We start from the raw sequence: 23,138 nt of genomic DNA on the forward strand, positions 1-23,138 counted from the left end.
GAGTGGGGTTTGGTGGTTTTTTTCCCTTGGTGTAGTAGGCTGCAGATGCAGGGTGTGCCAAGCACAAGGGAGATGGGAGTCAAATAAACATCATTCCCTCTGCAGAGGAATGCCAGGTTTGGTGAGCATGGATGGCAGGAGGAGTTTAGTGAGAGTTGTGATGAGATCAGTTTGGATTCAGTGCCAGGAATTCTGAGTGACCATTTTCTACAGATGTGTGTTTCTGAGAATTGGTATTGGAATTTTGCACATTGTCAGCCCAAATAAATGGGCTGTGTCTCTGGAGGCCTGAAAGCAAAGTTAGAAGCGGAAAATAAGACCACAGGAAAAGCGAGAAATATACTCAGTGTGATTTCCTAGGACTTAAGAAGTAAAGGGGGAGATACCTTGGTGCATCTGGTTGATAAGAATTGAAAATAAGATTTCAATAAAATACACAAAAGCAGGGGTTCTTCCAGGGAAAGTGACTTGGCAGGCTTAGGAATACCCTCAAAATTTCATTTCCTGGGGGCTGTGGAACAGAATCAGGATGCTTCCTTTCTTTGGTGAATTTTAAGCTCAGGAAATAAATGAAAATGGAATTGGAGTGAATATCAGTAACAAAACCTGTGCTTTGGAAATGCCAGTGCTCTGTGTGGGTGCTTCAGTCTTGGCAGAGCTGAACTCCCCATCAAAGGAGGATACATTTGCCATGTCTGTAGGGCAGATGAAGCAATTAATTGAGGGGCTTAAAGAGAAATTTCAAGGTAAACTTCCACTGCAGCTTAATTATATTTTTAAGTAAAATTGGATTTAGGTTTAAATTAGATGTACCAATTTGGACTTGAAGAAGATCTTTATGCTGGCATAAATAATGGTTTTGTTTCTTTTTTTTTTCTTTCAACAGAGGTTGCAGACCTTGAAGCTAATTTACCTTGTGAGTAGAACATTTAATAGTATGCATTTTAAGGGGGAAGGGACCATTGCAATGAACATTTTGACTGCAGTGTGAATGCTGATGGTATTTGTTAACTGTGCAAAGCTTGAACAGATTTTTCCCTTGCTTCCTCTGCTGGGGCTGTGGAGAACTGGACCCTCATTAGTGTCCTTTGGAAGGAGTATTGATAATTTGCCTCCAGTTTTTAATTGCTGTGGAGTGGCAGCAAAACTTTCATAAAGTGCCCAGAAGGTTCCTGGGACTCAAGGGTGCAATTAGTGCCTCACTTGTGTTTTTTCTTTATTCTCTCATTTTCAAAACAGGAGGTTCTGATTCAGGGGCAGAGCAAATAGCTCACCTCTCAGGGAACATGAAGTCAACTTGATGTCTTTGTTAATAGTGAAAATACTCAGGAAAAGTAATTTTAAAAGAGTGATCTATATTCCCTAAAAAAAAAAAAAAAGGCAAGATAAAATTGTTTTAGACCTGAAATCTTATTTGAGATATAAGCCTTCCTTAAAGGCAGTTATAGAGAATTTACAGAGAGTAATTTTAGGTGAAGTTTTTTCAGTGTAGGTTCTGTTACAGGGTAACAAATCCCTGAAGAATGTGTACTTTCAGTTACTGCAGTGTGAAGGCTTTGCTGGGGTTTGTGTCCAGTTCCAGGTAGTTTTTTTCAGGCAAATAGGATTCAGAGCTATGATACTGTTTAGCTCCTTGGCTACCCAAGAGGAACAGCCAGCTTGATGGGTTAAGAAGCTACAGACTGCATAATGTGGGTGATCAAATAATCATGATGGACTTGTCTCCTGATGGCAGCCAGCAGTGGAGAACTCATTTCTGATGTAAATTATTCTTTTGCTTCACAGGTACATGTAAAGTGAATTTTCCTGACCCAAACAAGCTCCATTACTTTCAGCTAACTGTAACCCCAGGTAATTTTTTTCAGTATGTAACTTTTGTTTCTGTGTTGGTGTTTAGGAAATGTAATTCCAGGAGGAATTCCAATAAAGCCTCAAGTCCAAGTCTGGCTGCAATAGTGATTATTTCATTAAAGAGATGGAGAAACTGGGCTGAGTTTTGACAACCAGATTCCAGTAAAAAGGCCTTCAAAAATGAGTGGGGTTAGGAAATACTCAGGGTTTTTTTTGTCTACTTGGATTGAGAACTTTTTTCCTCTCAGCCAGTTTCAAACCACCTTGATTTATTTTTGCTTTGCAGCCCTGTTAGGTTGTGTGTTCCCCAGTGCTGATTGTTTGGTTCTGCAGAGGTGTAGAGAGAGGTTACCAGTGTAACCCTGCTGGAAAACTTCAAACCCAGGTGTGCTTGCAGATGCTTATCAAGGAGGAATCTCTGAGTCTTTGGTCAAATATGTGAAATCAGATTTTTTATAATTAACACAACTTGAGTATCCTGTGAAGCTCTTGCTGGCAGGCTGGTCAGTAAAAGCATTTTCATAAATTATCATTTCCATGTAAGATTCTTAATAGCCACCTGAAATTAGTGTTTTCTACGTGTTTTAGAACAGAAGGTTGTGTTTTGTTGATAAATGTGCTTGAAAATTTCAGCTGCTGCTCAAATGAGAGCATTGTGTGCAGTGCTCTGGGTGGTTTGAGTTAGCTGTGCTGGGTCAGTGTCCCCCTGCAGCTCCTCCATGGTGCCCATTGTCTGTAGCTGCTCTCTGCCAGCAGAATTTGGGTGAGCTGTGTCAGTCGTCCTGGTGTTTGACCTGGAGAAACTGTGGTGTGTCCTTAGTGAGTGTTGCTGTAATCCAGTATTTTGGAGCCAGAGCAGCACTAGGTGTCACTGTTGCTGTTCCCTAGCCCAAACCAACTGGCCCTTCCTCCAGCAGAAATTTTGGGTGGTCTCTGTTAACAAGTCCATTCATGTGACTCCCTTTTGTGATGGAAAAATGAGTGAGGCTGCCCTTGCTAGTGTAATTAAAAATAAACCCAAGAGCTAATCTAGAACTTTGTCCCTGTCATTCTCTGTAGGAGTTGTGCTCATATTTACTTGGTGGGTGTTAATTCTGCTTGCACCAAATGCCTTTCACTTTTTAATATTTTGGAAAGGAGCTGACTTTACAAGAGCATCACTGTGCAGATGAGTGATGTATGACAAAGCTGTCCTAACTCCAAGGTGTCGAAATTCTAGGAATTGTTTTGTCTGCTCACTGCTGTGCAGCAGGATGCTGCAGGCAGAGCCCAGCTGTTGAATGCAGAGCAGGGGTTTTTGTGCCAACGATCTTGCCAGTGAGATGATCTTAATTAACATTTTGTTACTCTAAATATAGCTGCACAGCTGAAGTCTCTGCAGTTGCAGCCTGACCCAAGTAAACATCTATTTTCAGCTGTGCATAATTCAGGTGTAGAATCTTGTGATCAGCCATAGTTTAGCACTCTAAAGGCAGAACACAGCACAGACCAAGAAAATCTTTGTAGTTATCTGCCTCTCTTCAATCCTAAGTTCTCTCCAGTGCTAAATCTTGGTTTTCCTTGAGGCAGCAGTGTGGTGGTCACAGAAGTTTTATGGCTCAAGCAAACTTCAGCCAACTCTTTTTGTATTGTATGAACAGTATTGCATAAATCTTGACTTTGTGCTCTGCTGTCATTTTGAATGTGGCTGGTCCTGAAAGGACAAGTAAAGTAAAAGAAGCTTCCTTAGGCTTTCACAAAAAAACTGATTTGAATAAGAAAATAAACTTGACCACCAAGCAGAAATCCTTTCAGGTCCCTTGCTCAGCACCTCTCACAAAAACCTTTCTCAGCCAGTATTTAATGTGGCAAAATTATCCTGGTGACAGGAGGTTTTTAATTTAAAATTATTTTGTAAAAAATCTTGATGAGGGTGGCTGCTTTTTTTTTTTTCATATAATTGAAGGAATTCCCATCTCTGTATGCTCCAGTTTTCTGCAGTGCACTATCAGTGGATAGAAAATGGCTCAGACTTGAATTTTTCTGCTGCAGTGGACAAACTCCCTGTTCCCCAGGCAGACACTGCTGGTTTTCTCTGCTGTCTGAAGCTTCTCTTCCCTTTTGTCATCTGAAACATTTGTTCTGCCTTTGAAAAATACCCTTGTGCCACCACTTGCCTCTGTTCTTGTTTTTGCACCAGTATCATATTGGATGAAAATAAGGAGATGTTTAGAATCCAGGCTTTTGCTGCACTGGTATTTGGAGCACAAAATTGGAAGCTGAGGATTAAAACATGGTAATGACCTGGAGAAAAAGAAAGGAGGTGATTTTAGGTAGCTTGTACATGAAAAAACCCAGAAGAGTAAATGCAGTAAATGCAATTTCCCTGCAGTTCCCAGGCTGTTGGACTAGTCTGGGCATGGTGTGGATATTTGAGTGCCTCTCTAAGGGGATTAATAAAGGCACTGTTTTCTGGTGAAATGCCCACAAATATTGGTGAGCATGGCTGATGCAAGGAGCAGCTATCCAAAGTGCATCCTTTGTGGCCTGCCCTAATTATCTTGCATTTTCTTCTAAAGTGAAGAAATAATTTGGTTAAGTGTTTTCCAGAGCTTTTTCAGGCATTAAAACACCCTACAAACACAAGCTAAGATTAGTCAGGTTGTTGCTAATGAAACTTGAGGCTGAAGTGGGAGGGATGCTTGCTCTGCTAATACAACTTGAAGACATAAATTTAAGCAGTAGGAGGAAAACTGTGGCTCAGACTTCCTCTCTTTTTAGCAAAAGTCCCTGTGGCCAACTTCCTAAGTTATGTGTTAAAGCTGTTCAATTTGATGTGTTTATTTATAGCTCTTTCCTCACTCTTAACTCTGCCAGAACATTTTTCCCACCACTTCTCCATGCCTAAAAAATTGAGGATTTCTCTCTCAGTCTGAGAACCTATTTACTTGAGATGCTGAAAGATGATTTCATTGTAAATTATCTTGTTAATGCAGTGCAAGATTTCTGGCTGAGTACTGAGGCTCTCCAGAATTTTTAATATATATTTGAGTGACTGGTAATGAGTAGCTTGATTGTTGCTTTAGGAACACAGAGGGAGAATTGTATAAAAGAGGGGAGGAGAGATGTCTTGCTCCTCTTAATTGTATGAATAAGTCCTTGCTTATTTGATAGCAGAGCCAATAGCTTACCCAGTGTGGTTTTTGATTAGTGATTGGTGACAAGGTAAAACCAAAATATAAAATGAGTTGCAATGTGAGGCAGTGATGAATATTGAATTGTCTTGGAGGAAGACTTAATCTGAAAGTTCTTGAGTGTTTCTGTTGGACAGCAATTGCAGTGAGTGTTCATTAAACCTGGGGATTTTCTTTGGCATAAACCACAGATGGATACATCCATCAGCAGGCATTTATTTCATTTTAGCAGGGGTGGAATGTGAAGAGCTGCTGCATGCTTTGCTCCAAGTCCAGCCAATCAAAGAACTAGTGAAATTAAGCCAAGGAAAATAACTTTTGTACTTGGAAATGTGATAATTCCTGACACTTGGTTAAAATGTATTATAGTGCTAGGTGGTGGATAAAGTGCAGTCATCTGTCTGCGTTCTGTTGGATAAATGTGGTGTTAGAGCTCCTGGGGATGTTGGACCATTTTCCAAGGATTCCTTTCTGGAGCAGTGTCTCACCCTGAGTGCACTGCACATTGGACAGGGAGCAGTTTTAGCAAAGGCTATCAGTGTAACTCACCTCTTACTCTGTTCCTCAGTAAAGGCTTTGTTTACTGATTTTTTACCTCTGTATATTTAACAACAAAAGAGAAATGCTTTTATCTTGCTTTTTTCCTATAAAATTCAGTGCATGTCCCTTTACTTCCTGGTAAATCATAGCATGCCTGAAATTGCTTAATAAATCCAGCTCACTTCAGAATTGAATTGGAGTGGGAATGGAGAATGGATTTGAAAAGCAGCAACCTGAAGGAGGATTTTGATGACTTAGAATAGACAATCTAGGGGTTTTTTTTGTGCTTTGGAACAAGCTAGATAATAGCAAAATTCTTCTTAGTCTTTCTGTAAACTGTGGATTGTTTCACAGAACATTTCTTTGCAGTGTTGGTTTAAGAAATATGAAAAACCTGCATCACAGAATGGTATCATACAACCAGCCCTCCTGGCCTTCCCTGGGGCTGGAGAGCTCAGGGTGATCTGAGCCAGAGCATCCCTCAGATGTCTCAAACCCCCAGTGTGGGCTGGGTGCCTCTTTCCTTTTTGTAAGGTGCATTTCAGATCACTTGTAAGCATTTCAGCTTCCAAGCACAGCTCTTTCAAGAGTTGCAGGCTGTCTGTCATCCCATTCTCTTAGCCCTGCTTAAATGCAAGTAGATCTTTTACTATGTCATATTTGAAAATTCAGCCATTTTAATAATTCAGTGCTGAGGTTGGCAGAGAGGCAGACATGTGTTCCTAGCAGATACATCACAGTGAGATAATGACACTGAAAGAGTCTGCTTGCCCTTCTTGAATACACTCTGAAACAAGCCCTTGCACACATCATTGTACTGCTCACCAGGATTGCCAGCACAGGTTTGGGAAGATGTGCTCAGTCCTGGAGCTGGATCTAGCAGTGCTTTAACAATCACAGGTTTGGGAAGGTGTGCTCAGTCCTGTAGCAGGGTTTAGCAATGCTTTAGGAGCATGAATTTGGGAGGATGTGCTCAGTCCTGGAGCAGCATCTAGCAGTGCTTTAGCAATTGCAGGATTTCTCCAGCTCGTTCCAAGGGTCACTGATGTGGTGCTGCCTGCCACATGCCTGGACTTGCTTCCTACAGTGAGAAGTTCAGTGCAAGGTTCCTCCAGCTGGGTATCCCTGTTCCTGTGGTCAGGATGGTGGATTTTTCTGGGACTGTTGGCTCTCCTGACTTCAAATTTCTGCTGTAGAGCTGTTGTGAGTGCAGGAGGACACAATACTCACACACTGGTTGGGTTAGGTGGCAGCTGGTGGTGCAACAGCTGAAGTGTTTGATGATAAGCCTGTGCTGTTGTTTTAATCTTGGTGTTTATCTCTTATTTAACTATTTGCCTTGTTTTCCCTTTTCTAGATGAGGGCTATTACCAAGGGGGAAAGTTTCAGTTTGAAACTGAAGTTCCTGATGCCTACAATATGGTGGTGAGTATTTGCATTAGTCTCATAGTTGTCATTTTAGATTTTCTTTGCAGGACTTCAGAGGCAACTTGGCATTGAGACTGAGAAAGGATCTTCTGTCTCTTAATAAAATAAATCTCTACAACTGTCTGGCAGAAGCTCTGAGAAGTGCAGATGAGTCAAACCTGAGTCCTCCCTTCTGGCTGAGGTTCTGCACTCTCCTGTTAATTATTCATGAGATCTGCATTTAATGATTATTCTCATTAAAAAGTTATATATCTAAGAATGAAATAAGTGAACCAAAAGGAAAAGGTTGACAGTTCTGTATAATCTGCCCCCCCATTCTTCTGCTTTGGTGTCTTACTTTGGTGTTGGTAGCTCAGAGTTCTTGCAGAGAGGCTGAGGAATGTGTAAGGGAGGATCCTGGAGAAGAGTTTCAGGGAAGATCTTTGGTTCCTGTTCAGCTGAGCCTAAATTCAGCATTATCTGTATGTAGTAGTTGCAGTCCCAGCTAGGTAGTGTTTGCAGCTGTGTGGGTTTGCTTGTGGGATGTTTGAAGTTCCCCTTAACTTTACCAAAGAATTTCATACTGGGGCAGAGGTCACCCTCACTCATTTTTGTGTATTCATTTGATTTCCTTTGATTTTTGTATTCCAGTTGTTCACCCAAACAACACAGCTGCAGGAAATGTTCGCTGTGTGTTAACAGGAGAGCTGAAGCTCAGTTTTGATCTGAGTTTTTCCATAATCTAGAAGTTTCTGGTTTGTTATGGTTCCCTGCTCAGCACTGGCAGGAAAATCTACAGCAAGTGTTAATTAAATATTTTTAAATTTGAGCACCTCTTATCCAATACAAAAATAAAAAGTTTTGAGACAATGCAGGAGGTTGAGTGTTGGATTGTGGTCAGGTTATTAATGCAGTATTGATCCAGATATTGAGGGAGTTGTGCTGAGGCTGTGGTTGGTTTCCTGCCAGGCAGAATGGGACTGACACAAGTGATGCCTGTTTTCAGGAGAGCCCTGCAGAGCTGCCAGGGCTCTCAGCCCAGGCAAGGCTGGGATTCACACCTGCACTGGCCAGAGAAGTGGGTGTGTGGAATTGGGATGTAGTGGAGGAGCAGAAAATAAATAAAGAGGAACAAATTTGGAAGATTTGGTCTTGTGGCCTGCAGGCAAACCCCTCAGTGCTTTGCTGGGTGGAGTGTTCAGTTTCAGCCACTCTGAGAAGTTCTGCAGAAACTCCTCCTGGAAAGTGGCAAGAAATATCTCAGGGCTGGAGTGCAGCTCACCCCCAGGAACTTGTACTCCCTCTAGGGGAAACCTGTATCCCCCCATCTTTCCTTCTGGGGGAAATTGTTTTTTACAAGCTGTGACGAGAGGAGCTGCAGTTGCAGGGTGGTTTAGCAGAATGGTTCAACTTTGGGACTAGCTGGTGTCCAGAAAACACATTTCAAATAACTTGGATTCCAGATTTCTCTTAGGAGCCACATGCCTACTCCAGGTAAATTTCTTCAGTGATGAGGAGATCAAATTAAATATATAAATAATCCATAATTTAAGAAAAGTTACAAGATCTGTTGGTACACCTGTGCTTTTAGAGTGCTGATTTATCAAGAGCTGAAACTGCTCATTTTAAATGAGGGATGCCAGAGCAGAAGTGGCTGCTTGGAACTGGAGAAGGAAGTGAATGTGGTCACTGCTGTGCCCCAGCTGAGCCCCATCTCCCTGTGCAGTCTGAGGGGAAGGAGGAGGCTGAGCAAGGAAATAAATTGAAATCACAGATTTCAAGTGAAACATCATCCTGAGGAAACCTCTGGATCCATTGGTCTGGGGAGGGTTCAAAAATGACTTGGAACAAGTTCCAAGGTGAGGTTTTGGCTGAAGAGAAATTTTATGGTGGTGCTTCAGTTGTCCTGTGTGTCTAAAAGGGAAAAAGAAAAGAGAGAAAAACCTTTGTCTTACTGTCAGGAGTGGGTTTTTCTAGCTTTTAGCAGTGAAAAATCACTTTGAAAGGATAAAGGAATTCTTTTGTTTCCACAGTACAAAAAATGAGACACCAGTTAATTCACTGTGAGGATTTGGGGATTTTTTTTAAAAAGAGTTTCAATAAATCTTTTTTTTTGACTCATCAATACATTCCCATTTGAAGTTGTATATGGTAGAAATTTACTCTTTTATCTTGATCTAATGGCCTGGAATAAATTCTGCTGCTTTGCCTTGCTTGAGAACTAGACTTCACCTTTCAAAACAGTGGGAAAGTGTAGCCAGTGAAAAGCTTGTGCTGTTTGAAAGCTTCCAAGGTATTTTGGAGGTCAGAAAGTTTTGAGACTATTTTCTGTGAGCCACTTAATTTTCAATAATGCCATGACTGATGTCCCTTGAATTATTGCACAGAAATTAAGTGGAGGAAAGGCAAAATCTGCATTATCAATCCCAGATTTGTTGTGGTGATAAATGTTGTTTTTTTTTTTTTAATACAGCATCTCTTTTAGGTCTGTTTTTGGTGTCTTAGTGCCATGCATATTTTTTACCTCTTCCAAGGAGTCTTAATTTAAAAAGTTGCTTAAAAAGGTAATGGGGAAGTTGGGAACAAAATGAGATAAACACATGATGCTGCCATGCAAATACAGCTCTTGGAGCTGTTTTGCCTCCTGATTGAAGACATCATTGGAAAAAGTGGAGGGAGATGGCTCCACATTTATAATCTGGGATTTAATTGAAGTTCTGCAAGGTGCTGCTGTGTGCTGATGGATTCCAGGACACTTCCCATCAGGAATAATCTGCCTGATTGAAAGCTTCAAGTCCTACTGGGGAGAGCAGGGATGCAGCAGCGTGCTGTTGCTAAGCTACTGACATTTTCATGTCCCACTCTTTATTTACTTCACAAAACTAGAGCAAAGGAGACTACTTGAAAAATCTGTACTTCAGAACCCCACTAGGACATTCAGAAGTTTGGTGATCTTGCCTGTGGCTTTTTATTTTAGTGCCTCAAATTCAGCTGTTCAGTTGTGAGCAGGTGGATCTGTATTTTAAAGAAGTTATTTATTTATTATTAGTTATTTGTTGTCTTTGCATCCTCTGCTGTTTTGTTAACAAATCCCTAATTTGGACAATCCTTGGTGAATTTTTTTGGTTTAAATTATTATCTTGACAGTTATATATGAAGAAACTGAATGACTTAGAGTGTTTTCCCTAAAGGAGTAAATTTTCTTGGCTTTCTTAAATTTTATTTTTTTCTAAGGAAAATCGTAATACCAGCCTGTTTTTTCTGAAGAGTTGAGAAAAGTTAAAAGGGCAGAGAAGTCTGTTTTGACTGTTGTAGGTAATGGATCATTGCTCTAAACATACAAACCCAGGCTGTGAACATCAAATATATTTGCCTTTTTCTGGTTTATGAGTTATAACAGGGTTTTATCTTAAAGGATAACACAGTAATTTGTTTTCTCTCCTGGCAGCCTCCAAAGGTAAAATGTTTGACAAGAATCTGGCACCCAAACATTACAGAGACAGGAGAAATCTGCCTAAGGTAGGAACAACATTCTGTTGGAGTTTTTTTACCTTGAAGGTTTCTCTGTTTGATAAAATATTGGATGTAACTGTCCTGGCAGTATTTTTTTGGTGCTGATTCTGCATTTAAATTTTAGGAGCATAAAAATCTGCTGAAAGTCTCATTCTTGCTGTGTTGTAGGACCATGGAGAGCCTGCCTTTTCAGGTCCAGAATTAGTACTTTGTTCTGCTTAGGGTAAAAATGTAAACTCCAGCCTAAACAAAATGTATTTGTTTTTTTTTCTTCCCTCCCTCATAACTGATTCATCCTCAGACCCTGAGGGAGGCTTTGAGGCTTTACCATTTAATGCCCAAGTGTGTTAAGAGCTTGAAAATTCTTTATATTTCATAAAGGAAGGAAAAAAGTGTTCCTTAAACTTTGACAGTAATTATTCTTTGTGTGCCATTTGTTAATTATAATCTTTAATATCCAGTGATGAGACACATGTGCCAGTTATCACAAAGCAGGGCTGGGGTCAGGATATGAAACCTGAAAGGTTTACTGTGCCAGAGTGAGAGGCTTCTCTTGCTGGGTGCTTTTCCTTGATAGTAAATGTTTCCTCTTCCAAATGAATTTGTAAAACTTTGCAATTTCATCCTCAATACCTGATGGTGAAATTGGCCAGAAACCAATCAGGAACAGAAGTGAGAAGCCTGCCTGTCATTTTTCAAGTTAATGGCACACAGAAGAAAAAGCAGATGAAGCAGAAGCAAAGCCCATAAGTGAGATGGAAAGCTGCTCTGGAAATCCTGCATGCTTGTCACCATGTGTAGCAAATCAGTGCTTAAAGAGAAGCTGAGTTTTTCCTCTAGATGGAAACATCATTTTAGTGCTGTGTTGAAAGTCCTGGTGAAAATGAAGTTTTTATTGCCCTTCCTAGGCAGGTCAGGCTCATCAGCATGAAGCAACTGAAATGTTCTGAGTGCAGGTAGAGGAGTGAACAGGTGAGGTGTTTGAACCAGGGAACAATAAACGCCAGGCACCAAACCAAAGCTGGAGCTCCAGCTGCAGCACAGCATCTTTGGGGCTCAGTAAAGCCTCACATTCATAAAATCCAGAGTGCTTGGGCTTGGAAGGGACCTTAAAGCTCATCCCATTCCCCCCTGCCTTGGGCAGGGACACCTCCCACCAGAGCAGGCTGCTCCAAAGCCCACCCAGCCTGGTTTGGAGCACTTCCAGGGATGGGGCAGCCACAGGTTTTCCATCTCTGGGAATGGTTTTAATTATAAGAGATGAATGTGGTGCTTGGAGCATCATAATTCTAATGAAGTGGAGGCATTCTTTCAGCATCTGAAACAGTTTGGATTGTCAGATACCTCAACACATCAAACCCTGGAAATGTCTGGCATTCTATGGCAAAACTAAAATAACTTAATTGCTTTCTGCCTGTTAAGAGAATGCATTCTATGTATAGTAGCTGCAATCAACTCACACAAGAGTCTTTGCATTAAAATAGCTTCAGTTCTTTTTAGAAGCAGAAAATCATCTTCATCAGTGCTTTCCCCCCACATATACCTCGTGCTGTGGTATGTGTTGGTTTGATGCTCATCCCTGGATTAAAGCATTCTAAACAGGTAACCTGTGCTCAAGTGTAACAGTTCTGGGCAGGAAAAGTGGTGTTTTTCTGTGCTTTATGGACTGCAGTGACCCTGGGCCATAATTAGTGACAGATCCTAATTAGGTCTGGCCCATATTGGATTTCACCTCCACTGCACATGTGGATAGAAAAAATTGAGTTTTCTCCAGGCTGATCTTCCCCTTCCAGTAAATTGTTGTCACTTAAGCTGCAGGTTGGGTCAGCTGGAGCTTTCAGAGGTTTTACACTTACTGCAGTCATGCAGTTCCCACTTCAGGAGATGCTTTTTAAAAGATCTCTTTGGGATGTGTGTATTTAAAAAAAAAATTCCCCAAAGCTTTCTGCCATGCAGGAATTGCTCACAGGATGAGAAGATAATTGTTGAAATGAAAGCTGAGTGCTGACTGGTCACATCAGGGGCTGGTTTGGTTATTGAAGGTTCAAAAGCAGAGATTTTGCAGTCTGCCCATGGAACCCAGATTGATTTATGATTTGTATCATGAGCTGGCAGATCTCCTTAGAGATCCTCATTAAACCCCTTATCTCCTTAGATCTCTTGAGGGGCTTTATGATCATTCCCAGTCTGGAGGAGAAAGAGGGTGCTGCTCTAAAAACAAATCCTAGCAGCAAATGAGGAGTAGGAGCCAGAGAACACTTCTGTGTTGGTGGTGGTGTTTGCAGGGGTCCCAGCATGAGGGAAGAGACAAGAAACTTGACTCCATGCTTCAGAAGGCTGGTTATTTTATTTTATATATTATATTAAAAGAAAATAATATACTAAACCTATACTAATGAATAGAAGAAAGGATTTCATCAGAAGGCTAGCAAGGATGGGAAAAAATGATAATAAAATCTTGTGGCTGCTCACATCCTCGACACAAGTGGCTGTCATTGGTCATCAAGTAAAAACAGTTTCACAAGCTGGGTAACCAATTCTCCAAAGCAGCAAAACATGGAGATGCTGAAGCTTCTCAGGAGAAAAGAAAAATCCTAAGGAAAGGATTTTTCAGAAAATATCTCTGTGACATGTGTTTACCCTGCTTTCCTGCCAGAGTGCTCTGAGAGGTTCAGGTGTCTCCTCAGTCCTGGCTGGAGCTGTGCCAGGAGAGCTCTGAGGCCTTGGGGAGCTGCAGGGCTGTCCATGAGGCTTAGCTCATTCTCAGGTGCTCTGTCACTGAATATTTTTCTGACTTTTTTTGGTGTGTTAACTTCCCCCCCACTTGGAATTTCCCTGTCAGGTGTATGGAGAGGCAGATGGAAGCACTGCCACCCAGTTTGATAAGGAACAGACAAAAAACAAGCTTTTTTCTGTCATATGGAGACAAACTGCAGCCACAAGATGTTATTGTGAACGTTGCACAGGTGGTGATGGCATATTTTATCTTTTGAAAGGCACAGGAATGAGACGAGCAGCACACTTGTCCAGTTGATCATCCTGTTCCTAGGATCTCTGCACTGAACAAGGATTGAATTTCCTTGCAGATAGACTTGCCATGTTCATTAAATAACTGCATAACCTGTATGGTCTAATCATCTGCTGTAATTTAAAAATGACTTAATCCATGTCAGCCTGGGAATTGTTAAAACCTTGTAATTTAAGACTGTTTCACTTTAACCTGTCATTTCAGTAGCAGAAGCTGCTGCTGCTGGTGAATTTCTGTGCTTTGCTGTGTGAGTTGTTTTAGCTGACTCCTTACAGAGGAAGGTGGGATTGTGAAATGATGCTTCAAGGAGTTAGGTTTAGGGTTTGGGTTAGGGGTTAGGGTTAGGGGTTAGTGTTAGGTTTAGGATTAGACTTGCCATGTTCATTAAATAACTGCATAACCTGTATGGTCTAATCATCTGCTGTAATATGAAAATGACTTAATCCATGTCAGCCTGGGAATTGTTAAAACTTTATAATTTAAGGTTTTAGCAGAAGCTGCTGCTGCTGGTGAATTTCTGTGCTTTGCTGTGTGAGTTGTTTTAGCTGACTCCTTAAAGAGGAAGGTGTGGCTGTGAAATGATGCTTCAAGGAGATTTTTACATAATTTTCATTCAGATTATTACTTTACTGAGCAAGACTTCAACTTCTGTGCTCTGATCCCCAATGTATCTCCTCCTCATAACTGCTGAGGTTTGCATCTGAAAGGTCCAGAAATGCCTGAACCCCTCAATGGTTTCCACTTGCAAATTGGTCAGCAGCTTCACTGGGCTTAATATATACCATAATATGGTACATCTATACTGGATGTGTGCATGTAGGAAACTCTGTATTTTATATATTAATATTACATTAACATTCAAATTGTATTTTATAATATATACATTTTATTATGTATGTATTTATTATATATAAAATATATTTATATCTATTGTATATATATTTATAGCTATATATTTATATCTCTTATCTATTTTTAAATATATATATATATTTATAAGGAAGTTTTTCCTCCAGAGCAGACAGACTAAAACTCTCTCCCCTTCTTATCTTAACTGTAGGAAGCTGAAGTCCTTTGACACAATAGAGGATGATGATCCTCTCTTTGCTAATTAGATACCCCTCCCCAAAACACCCTTTTTGGATTGGTTTGTGCCAGTTTTGGTGAGACAGAGGTCATCCTGCAAGGCTGTCTCTTCACCAGAGATGAACATGTTCTAAAATGCATCAGGGAATAAAAAAGGGGTCAGTGTTGAGCCTGTCACAAGCATTTCTGTCACACTTGTGCTGCTGGAGGAGAATAATTCAGGTGTTTTGACAGAGGCTGAGCTCAGATGGGGAGTTGTGTAATGGCACTGTGGAGAAGGTAATTTTAGGCAGACATCCCAACTCCTGGGGTTTAAAATTCCATTACCTGGATATAAATAGTGCAAGAATTAGATCTTATCTTGCAATAACTTCCTGATGGTTTGTGAGGAGGTTTCTGACAAAGGCAGCTGAAGCAGAAGTTGCTCTGTATAATGTGTGTGTCTTTCTTTTCCAGTTTATTGAGAGAACACTCAATTGATGGCACTGGCTGGGCCCCAACTAGAACCTTAAAGGTACTGTTTCCTTTTGGATGTGTCCTTCCAAATAAATACATCTTTAAAAACCCTTTCCTGGCCTTGGAAAGAATCAGCTCATGGGCTTTGCTCAAGAGCAGGTTTTTGAGGTGAGGTTTTTGTCTTTCAGCAAGTGGTGGTGGCAGCAGTGGAGCAGGTACAGTGCTGATTGTAGAAATGTTTTGGGAATTTTGGGGTGGCTGCACAAATCCTGCTCTGCTCCAAGCTTTTGGAGGTTGGTGTGACCCTGAGAACCCACACTCTGTCAGGTCTGCTGCTTTTCACCCAGGCACCAAACACAAGAGCATCCTGTGAACAGCAATCCATAACCCTGCTAATTTCCATGGGATTGATACTCCTGACAAAATCAGTGCAGAGCCCTGAGCAGGGCATTTATCTTCCTGCTGCTGTTCCCAGGAATGCTGCCAGAATTGTGTTTTGCAGAGCTTTAACAGCATTAGGTGCATAAAGGGTACACATCAGGTGTTTGTCTCTTTCAAAAAACAAATTGAAAATGACCTTTATCTGATACTTGGTTTGCTCTTTGGCACTGGGAATGAGATTTGTGACTTTGCTCATCTGTAAAATCTCTGCTGAGGTGAGCATGTGACTTTCTGGAAGTAAAATGTGAGTGTTGTTTTGTGGATTTCCTTAAGCAGTCTTTCCCTATTGTTTTTTTATCAGTTGGTGTGATTTTGTTTTGCCCTTTGTGTTTCTATCTTCACCTCAGGTTAAATCAAGGCACTGAGTAATTTAACTTAATTAGTTCTGTTCCTGGCCCTATATTTTCATTCAGATAAAGTTTTAAGCTTAAAAATAAGTACAAGTGGACAAGAAACCCAAAAGACAACAGGAGCTTTTCCTGTGGTTATTGCAATGAAAGATTCAGCAAGAGAAAAGGAAGCAGTGGCTTAACTTCCAAAAGAGAAAAATCAGGTGTCCTCCTTGGATTTTTAAATTTTTGAACATTAAAGCACCACAGTTGTGAGCTCACTTTTTACAGCTTTTCATCAGCACAAGGGGAGCAGTGAGAATTTGCACAGAAGCTCTGTGGACAGGAATTCAGTCTTGGCCTGTTATGGACTTGAAACTCAGTATTGAATTTGTCAGTGATATGAAGTCAGCCTGGTTTTCTGGAGGAATAGCACCCAGACCTGCCCAATAAAGCACTCTGAACTGCTCCTAAAGAATTAAATTGAGAGTGGGCATGTCCTTCTGCCACAAAAACTGTTCCAAGGGCATCAGAGAAGCCATTCAAATGAGAAACCCCATGCACAAACCAGCTGCATGTGTGGAGCTCGTGTGTTTAACCCTTTAGAATGCTCAAGTTTGTGCTTGTGTCTCATCTTTACCCTTGTGGTGACAGCAGAGCTCTTACTGTAAGATGTAAAATCCTTCAAAATCAGCTGCTGTGACTTTTAAAATATTTTTTTATTATCAAATGGGTAGAAACATGAAGAAACTTTCTGAGATAAAAATGAAAATCTGTTAAATTGTCTGGAAAACTTAAATGCTAAAATGTATTTTTAACAGTGTGGAGGATTCTTAATGGGGAGAGACCTAACTCAGTTTTATTTCCCAGCATTTTTTTGCACTTGATGTCGTCTCATCCATGATTGAATTCTCCTCAGGTTACCAAGTGTTGAGCTTTATCTTTTTTCCCTTCTTTGTGCTTGGGAACATTTCCATGGACCACTGTGAAGAGCAGCCTGTGTGTGAGTGAGGGAAATAAAGGATTTGCTATTTCTGAATTCCTGCATGAGATCCTTTTTTGAGATCAGGTTCTGAGCAGAGTTGGGCTCTTACCCTGAAACAGGTTTAAAGCATTAACCTGCCAGCCTGTCTATAGGTACTCTTTTAAAATCACTTTCTTTTTATTCATAGCAACACTCCAGAATCCCAAACCCTTAGATAAATTCTGGTAGTGGTTGGGTTATGTGAACACTGCTGCAGTGCTTCCCAGCTGATCTTTGTGTTCCTTCTACTCCTTTGTGATTTTTGTGTTCCTTCTGCTCCTTTGTAGCTAAGCCTGAGTTAACAACAGGAGCTTATTTACCTTTCAGGCTCCATTCTGTCACGTTCTGCATCATTTTATTGTATACTTTCCTCTCTAAAGCAGCTTATTCACAAAGCTGGAGGCTGCTGCAGTTACTTTGGGCCCCGCTTTTCTCCTGGTTTTAGATGTGATGGTCAAAATGCAAGATTTCCAGGCTGAAAACAAATAGATGGCTTTAATTCCATTCTGTTTTCAGTTTTTTTAATGTCACTGGAAGTACCAGCTTTAAATACCTCACATGACTTCACACTGCTGCTGTTTCTCTGCTACTCTGCTTTGTACCCTTCAGTAATTTCAATTTCAAACTCCAAAGTGCTTTAGTGGTCCTGTTAGTCCTCAACATGTGCCTCATTTGCCAGGATTATCACCTGCCTGGCTCACTTACTTCTCCTCAGTTTTCCTAAATGCTTGTTTTCATTTTGCTCTGAAAACATCTCAGGTGATGGATTTGAAGAACTGAACAGGTGGATGTGTGTTTTAAATGCCTGATTGGTTCTAAAAGTCAGGCTCCTTCTGCTCTTACCTCTGCCTAGCTGCAGCTGGAAATGGCTTCATAAATCACTGCCTGATTGATGGACCTTAAAAAGAATCAAAGCACACTTGGGCAGCTCTGTGGAGGGCTGAGCATATGAACATTAAAGGCAGTGTTTAAAAGGCATGATGGATGTTCACAGGGAATATTTGTCCTTTTTGTAGCTGTGTTCTCACAGAGGTCAGCTGGGCTCAGCTAGCTGGGCTCTTTCCTGGAGCCTTTCCATGTCTGTTAGGTGGATGTGCAGTTCAGTTTTTCCCTGAGATAGTTCCAAGTGCTGGGGTTTGTCATTTTTGTGTTGTTGCTCTCAGGAGAGCCAGGAGCAGGAAACATCCAGGTAGTCTTAAACTACAGATTTGCAGACAGCTTTTCATGCCCCCCTCCAGGAAACCTCTGTTTTTTCAGGAATTTCTCTCCCATAACTCCAGATCCTAGCTTAATAAATTCCTGTCTGTGCTATTAGATTACCTGATCTAAAAGGAATTAAGACTCATTTCCAGTAAACTGTTGCTACTTGAAGTTGATTCTTAGGAGCCTTGCTTATTTCATTAATGGTTTAATACTAAATGGCAGCATTTTGTCCTGTTTGGTTCACTGGTTCTGCCCTTTTCTTCTGCCACTGGAATGGCTTAATTTGGAATCATCCAAATGTCAAATTCATCTCTTGGAGAAATAAATCAGAGGGTCCTGCCTTCATTTTTCCAGTTTACCTCAATGTTTAAGCATCAACAAGGAGTTTTGAAAGTACAAAACTTTCACTTATCTCAAGAAAAATACATGGTCTGCTGTCAAAATCATCTGTAATTAGTGGAGAGGATTGTTTGGAACAGACAATAAAGTGACTGTCACTGTCTTGAGCATGAAAGGAAAAAAGAAACCTGCATGCTTTATGTTACATTAATTCTTGTTGCTCAGGCTGTTTTTGTCAGCATTATGATAACATTGTACAGCTATTGATTTATTCAAGTCATCTTTTGGAGTTGGGCTTTTTATGTGTCTTCCTCCACCTCTAAAAATTGAATAAGCCTCAGACAAAAACTTCAGACCCAGGATTTTGAAAAAGAAGCTGTAAACTGCTGAAGACAATCTTCTGTGCAGATCTGACATTCAGTTTTTTCTTAAAATAAGCTTCAGGAAATATTTTTCCAAAGACATATTGTGTTGAATTTGACTTCATTATAAATTGCTTTTATCAGTTTTGTAAGAGATTTATTTCTTTCTCCTCCACACATGCCCAGGCTGGTGAAGATATAGAGCTGAGTGTCTTCTAATAGCTTTTGCTTCAAAAATGCTTAGTAACGTTTTTATTTTCTTTCTTTAATGTCCCCTGGCAAAACCAAATTTTTGGTGTAGGTGCAGTAGCTGTTCTTATGGGCACATGAGTGAGGAGAGCTGAGATAGCTCAATAATTGTAATTAAGCCATGCTTGTTCTCCCCAAACTGTTGATTTCTGAATATTCAATTAGTGTCAGCTTTAATGCACTGAGCAGAGTGGTCTCCAGAGGGTGATGCCTCAGTGCTGAGCTCACTGTGGTGTAGTTCATTAAGGAGTTACAGAGAATTCCCCAGGGTTAAACCACGGGGTCAGGGAGTCATGGCAGAGTGAGGGGTGGGAGAGGAGTGCTCTGCCTGCTTGGCACCTCCAGCTGCTCCTCTGGGCTGCAATTGGTCCTGTCTGCTCTCCCCTCCTCTATTTCAGTACAAAAGAAATGGTTTGCCAGCCTTCCTCCTTGCTTTGTGTTTGCTAACTGGAGCAGTTCATGCCTTTAGGTTACCCAGAGCCCTGGGGGGAGCTGCTGCTGTGTTTGGGTGGGATGACAGGCACATGACAGCTGAGGTGGCTTTTGTGGGTGGCTGAAGAAAGGTGGCATTCACTTTATCACCTTTTTCTAGGTGGAAACAATGCTTTTCAACTTCTGTAAGAGTGGAGAGGAAATAAAAAAGAGATTTGAGGAGAGAAGAAGCTTTTTCATAAACTAAAAAGTGCCTATGTCTCTGGAAGGAATTTTTATTTTTGATCCCCAGGACCAGTGATTATTTGGTTGGTGTTTTTTTTAGGCTGCAGTGAAGAGAGGAAGAAGCTGGGCTTGTTTTTAAGAGGTGGTGGAAGAAGGGAAAGGAAGAGGAAAACCACCTTGAGGTGGTGAACAGGCAGACAGGACAGCAGAGAGCTGTCCCAGGACTTGGCCATGCATGGCCTGGACTAGAGCAAGCTGGACTTTGGAGTGGCATTTCCAGCCCTTTTGAAAACAAACCAAAAAAAATTGCTTGTATAAATGACTGCTGCTCCTTTTGTTCATCTGAGGTTAAATTGTTTGTTTATAAAGAATTGTTTAGCAAGGAGCTTTGTTTTGTTCAGTCTGATAGATCAGAAATGCTTCTTGGATCCCTTAAGGGAATTTCTTTGATTGGAAGTTTGTTAGGTGCTTTGGTCTGGTTTGCTCTCTTCTTAAATTAATGTATTAAATATACTTTGCCTGTTAAAGGAAAATCTTAATTTAATTAATTCCATACCTCAAAAACATTGAGGTGAACTGGAAAATTTTAATTTGATCTTAATTTGCAATTTCTATGTTTGCTCTGTCCAGAAGTGTTTGTGGTTGTCTTTCTGAGCCCCTTGTCTGTGCCATGGTTTCAGTGGCACTGCTTTTGTGTAGTGGCTCTGAGAACTGTCCCTTGGCAAGAGTTAAGACCTCCTAGAAATGCAAAGCTTTGAGACTCCTTGGCCTCAGGAGAGGCTGTTTCAAAAGCTGCATTGAGGATTTTGAGGATTCTTGAACTTCAGGCACTGCTGTAGCAGCAGGTTTTTTCTCCTTGTTTGGCATGCTGCAAATAAATTTGTGGGCAGGGGTTTAGTGTAACTTTTCACTCAGATGCAGCACAAAAATAGTGCAGAATGAAAAGGGACCATTCTAAAGGGGTGTTGACAGCAGTCTGTTGATTTCTGACTTGCTTGTGTTGGCTTCCCCATGCTCCAGCCCAGGGTGGTGGCAGTGCCATGGAGCAGAGTGTGCTTCCCCCATTATTCCATACTCCCCTCACCCACTGTGCACTAACCAGGTACTGCTGTGCTTGGGAACCCCAGTTCCTGATTTCAAACACCAGCATTGCCTCCTCTGAGCTAACAATAAATGTGAATTAAATCCATTTGCATATCCAAGACCTGCCTTGGACTCATGGCATCTGAGCCACGGGTGACATCTGAGCTGGTGGCAGAGCTCTGGGACACCACCCAGGGAACAGCCTGGGCAGGCTGGGGCAGGAACCAGATACAGCACCTTGAGGAATTTGGCAGCTCAGGTGTCTTGGTTTGGAAAGCCAGGTGTCTGCTAAGCAAGGCAGGAGCCTCCCCTGAAATGGAGAAAATGAACCCCCCCCAAATTGCTACAAATTTTAAATTAAGGAGAACTCAGGCAACAAAAGTTATGGGAGCAGGAAATAACAGTTCTTTACTAGGGAAGAAAATAAAAGGATAAAATGAACAATGCAGTGAACTAAAACAGCACTGCCAGAGTCAGAACCCAACCTGACACCCTGTGGGTCAGGGGGCTGGCAGCAGTGCCACTGGAATTGTGGCTGAGCCCTCCTGCAGTGCCAGGGCTGGTTCTGCTGGAGCAGGATCCTGGAGCAGTCCCATTCCCACTGGAATTGTGGCTCAGCCCTCCTGCAGTGCCAGGGCTGGTTCTGCTGGAGCAGGATCCTGGAGCAGTCCCATTCCCATTGGAATTGTGGCTCAGCCCTCCTGCAGTGCCAGGGCTGGTTCTGCTGGAGCAGGATCCTGGAGCAGTCCCATTCCCATTGGAATTGTGGCTCAGCCCTCCTGCAGTGCCAGGGCTGGTTCTGCTGGAGCAGGATCCTGGAGCAGTCCCATTCCCACTGGAATTGTGGCTGAGCCCTCCTGCAGTGCCAGGGCTGGTTCTGCTGGAGCAGGGATCCTGGAGCAGTCCCATTCCCATTGGAATTGTGGCTCAGCCCTCCTGCAGTGCCAGGGCTGGTTCTGCTGGAGCAGGATCCTGGAGAAAGGTGCACTCTGCCTCTGAAGATCCAGGGGAAGAGAGCAGCTGTTCCTCTGGGAAATCCAGTGGGGAAGCCCTGCTGGTGTTCCAGAATCTCCAGATTATATCCAGGTAGGAATGCTTGGCTCCTCCCTCTGGGCTCACACCCCCCAATGGGATGCTGCAGTTCTTACCAGCCATGCAGGGAGATAAGGAGAACTTAGCAGAAGCCAACTGCCATCCAGATGGCAAATAGAATCCAGTTTGCCTGACAATCCAGGCCAAAAGCAGCTGAACTGGGTGTTAAACTGGATGGGCTGTCTGGGCAGGAGCAGAGAGAAATTGGGTGGTGAGAGGCTGTTGGCTGCAGAATGCTGACCTGGTGTCTCCTTCATTAGGGCATAACTGGACAGGGTTCTTAAGGGATGAGGATTTCTGTGCTGTACACCCTCAGCACAGGGCCCAGAGCAGAAACAAGCTCAGATACACTCATTTGTTGAAGGTCTTTGCTGTGCATTGGAAGTTTGGTACTTTGAGGCTTTATCTTTATTGTAAATTTTTATTTTAGCTGTGGAATGACTTGACACATATGCTTATGTAATAATAGTATTTCTCTGTACTCCTACTACAGCTCACCCTCTTTTCTCTGATATGTTGACAGTTTCAATTTGTTTGACCCCTCTTTAATTTAAGAATAGATTGCTGAATTAACTTTCATTACCCGCCCTTTAAGCAGTGCAGTTTTCAGCTGGTGGCAAATCCCAAGGTATCACTCCTCTCCTTGAATGGAGGAGCAACAGGAATACCCACAAAAAGCTCTTACCTTCTGTTTGAATATGCAGCATTTGGTTTTTCCTGACTTCCAGTAATCAAGTGGCCATGAAATGGGAAAGCCTTTTCAGCATTTTGATTTAAATTAGTAAAACATTACTCCTAATCTAGATTTTTTTTCCAGTTATTTCATGGATTAATTAAAAAATTAAGGTTGTGAACACATTCAAAACTCCTGAAATGCCTTTCTAACTAACTGTGTTTTTCTTTTGCAGGATATTGTCTGGGGGTTAAACTCTTTATTTACTGTAAGTAAAGGAATATTTTGCATGTCCTCTTTTCTTTTTCCTGCCTGGTTTAGTTTCAGCATCAACTAATGACAAACCCAACTGCCTGTCAAAGTTTAGGTCTTTATTTCCCTTGACTTCAGTGGGTGTTGGATGAGTATGAAATCAGATTGTGCTTCTGTTTGTGGAACTCATCCAGACTGTGTGAAATGCCAGCTTTTTGTACATGGATTTGACTTTGGTTAGAAATATTAGGGGATATTTTGATAACAAATTATTTGGGATCTTCCACACAGTATGAAACTCTTTCTGCTGATGTGCAGGAAATAGAAATGCATTCTGCTCTGCGAAAGAATTGTGTTGGTAGTATTTTAAAAAAAATCCT

General features: G+C 41.6%; 1 protein-coding gene across 3 annotated transcripts in view; it reads left to right on the forward strand.

The window, feature by feature from the left end:
• Window positions 1–23,138, forward strand: part of UBE2F (ubiquitin conjugating enzyme E2 F (putative)) — a 337,630-nt gene that overhangs the window by 292,287 nt on the left and 22,205 nt on the right. For 2 of the 3 annotated variants that reach the window (XM_050987610.1, XM_009088193.4), the window contains 6 exons: window positions 887–916; window positions 1,786–1,851; window positions 6,922–6,989; window positions 10,420–10,490; window positions 15,055–15,112; window positions 22,742–22,774. In XM_050987610.1, coding sequence (XP_050843567.1) covers window positions 887–916; window positions 1,786–1,851; window positions 6,922–6,989; window positions 10,420–10,490; window positions 15,055–15,112; window positions 22,742–22,774 — 326 coding nt within the window. The remainder of the gene's footprint in view (window positions 1–886; window positions 917–1,785; window positions 1,852–6,921; window positions 6,990–10,419; window positions 10,491–15,054; window positions 15,113–22,741; window positions 22,775–23,138) is intronic. The other variant, XM_050987611.1, reaches the window with a different exon arrangement.

The sequence above is a fragment of the Serinus canaria genome (assembly GCF_022539315.1).
Source record: "Serinus canaria isolate serCan28SL12 chromosome 7 unlocalized genomic scaffold, serCan2020 HiC_scaffold_29, whole genome shotgun sequence".
NCBI lineage: Eukaryota > Metazoa > Chordata > Aves > Passeriformes > Fringillidae > Serinus > Serinus canaria.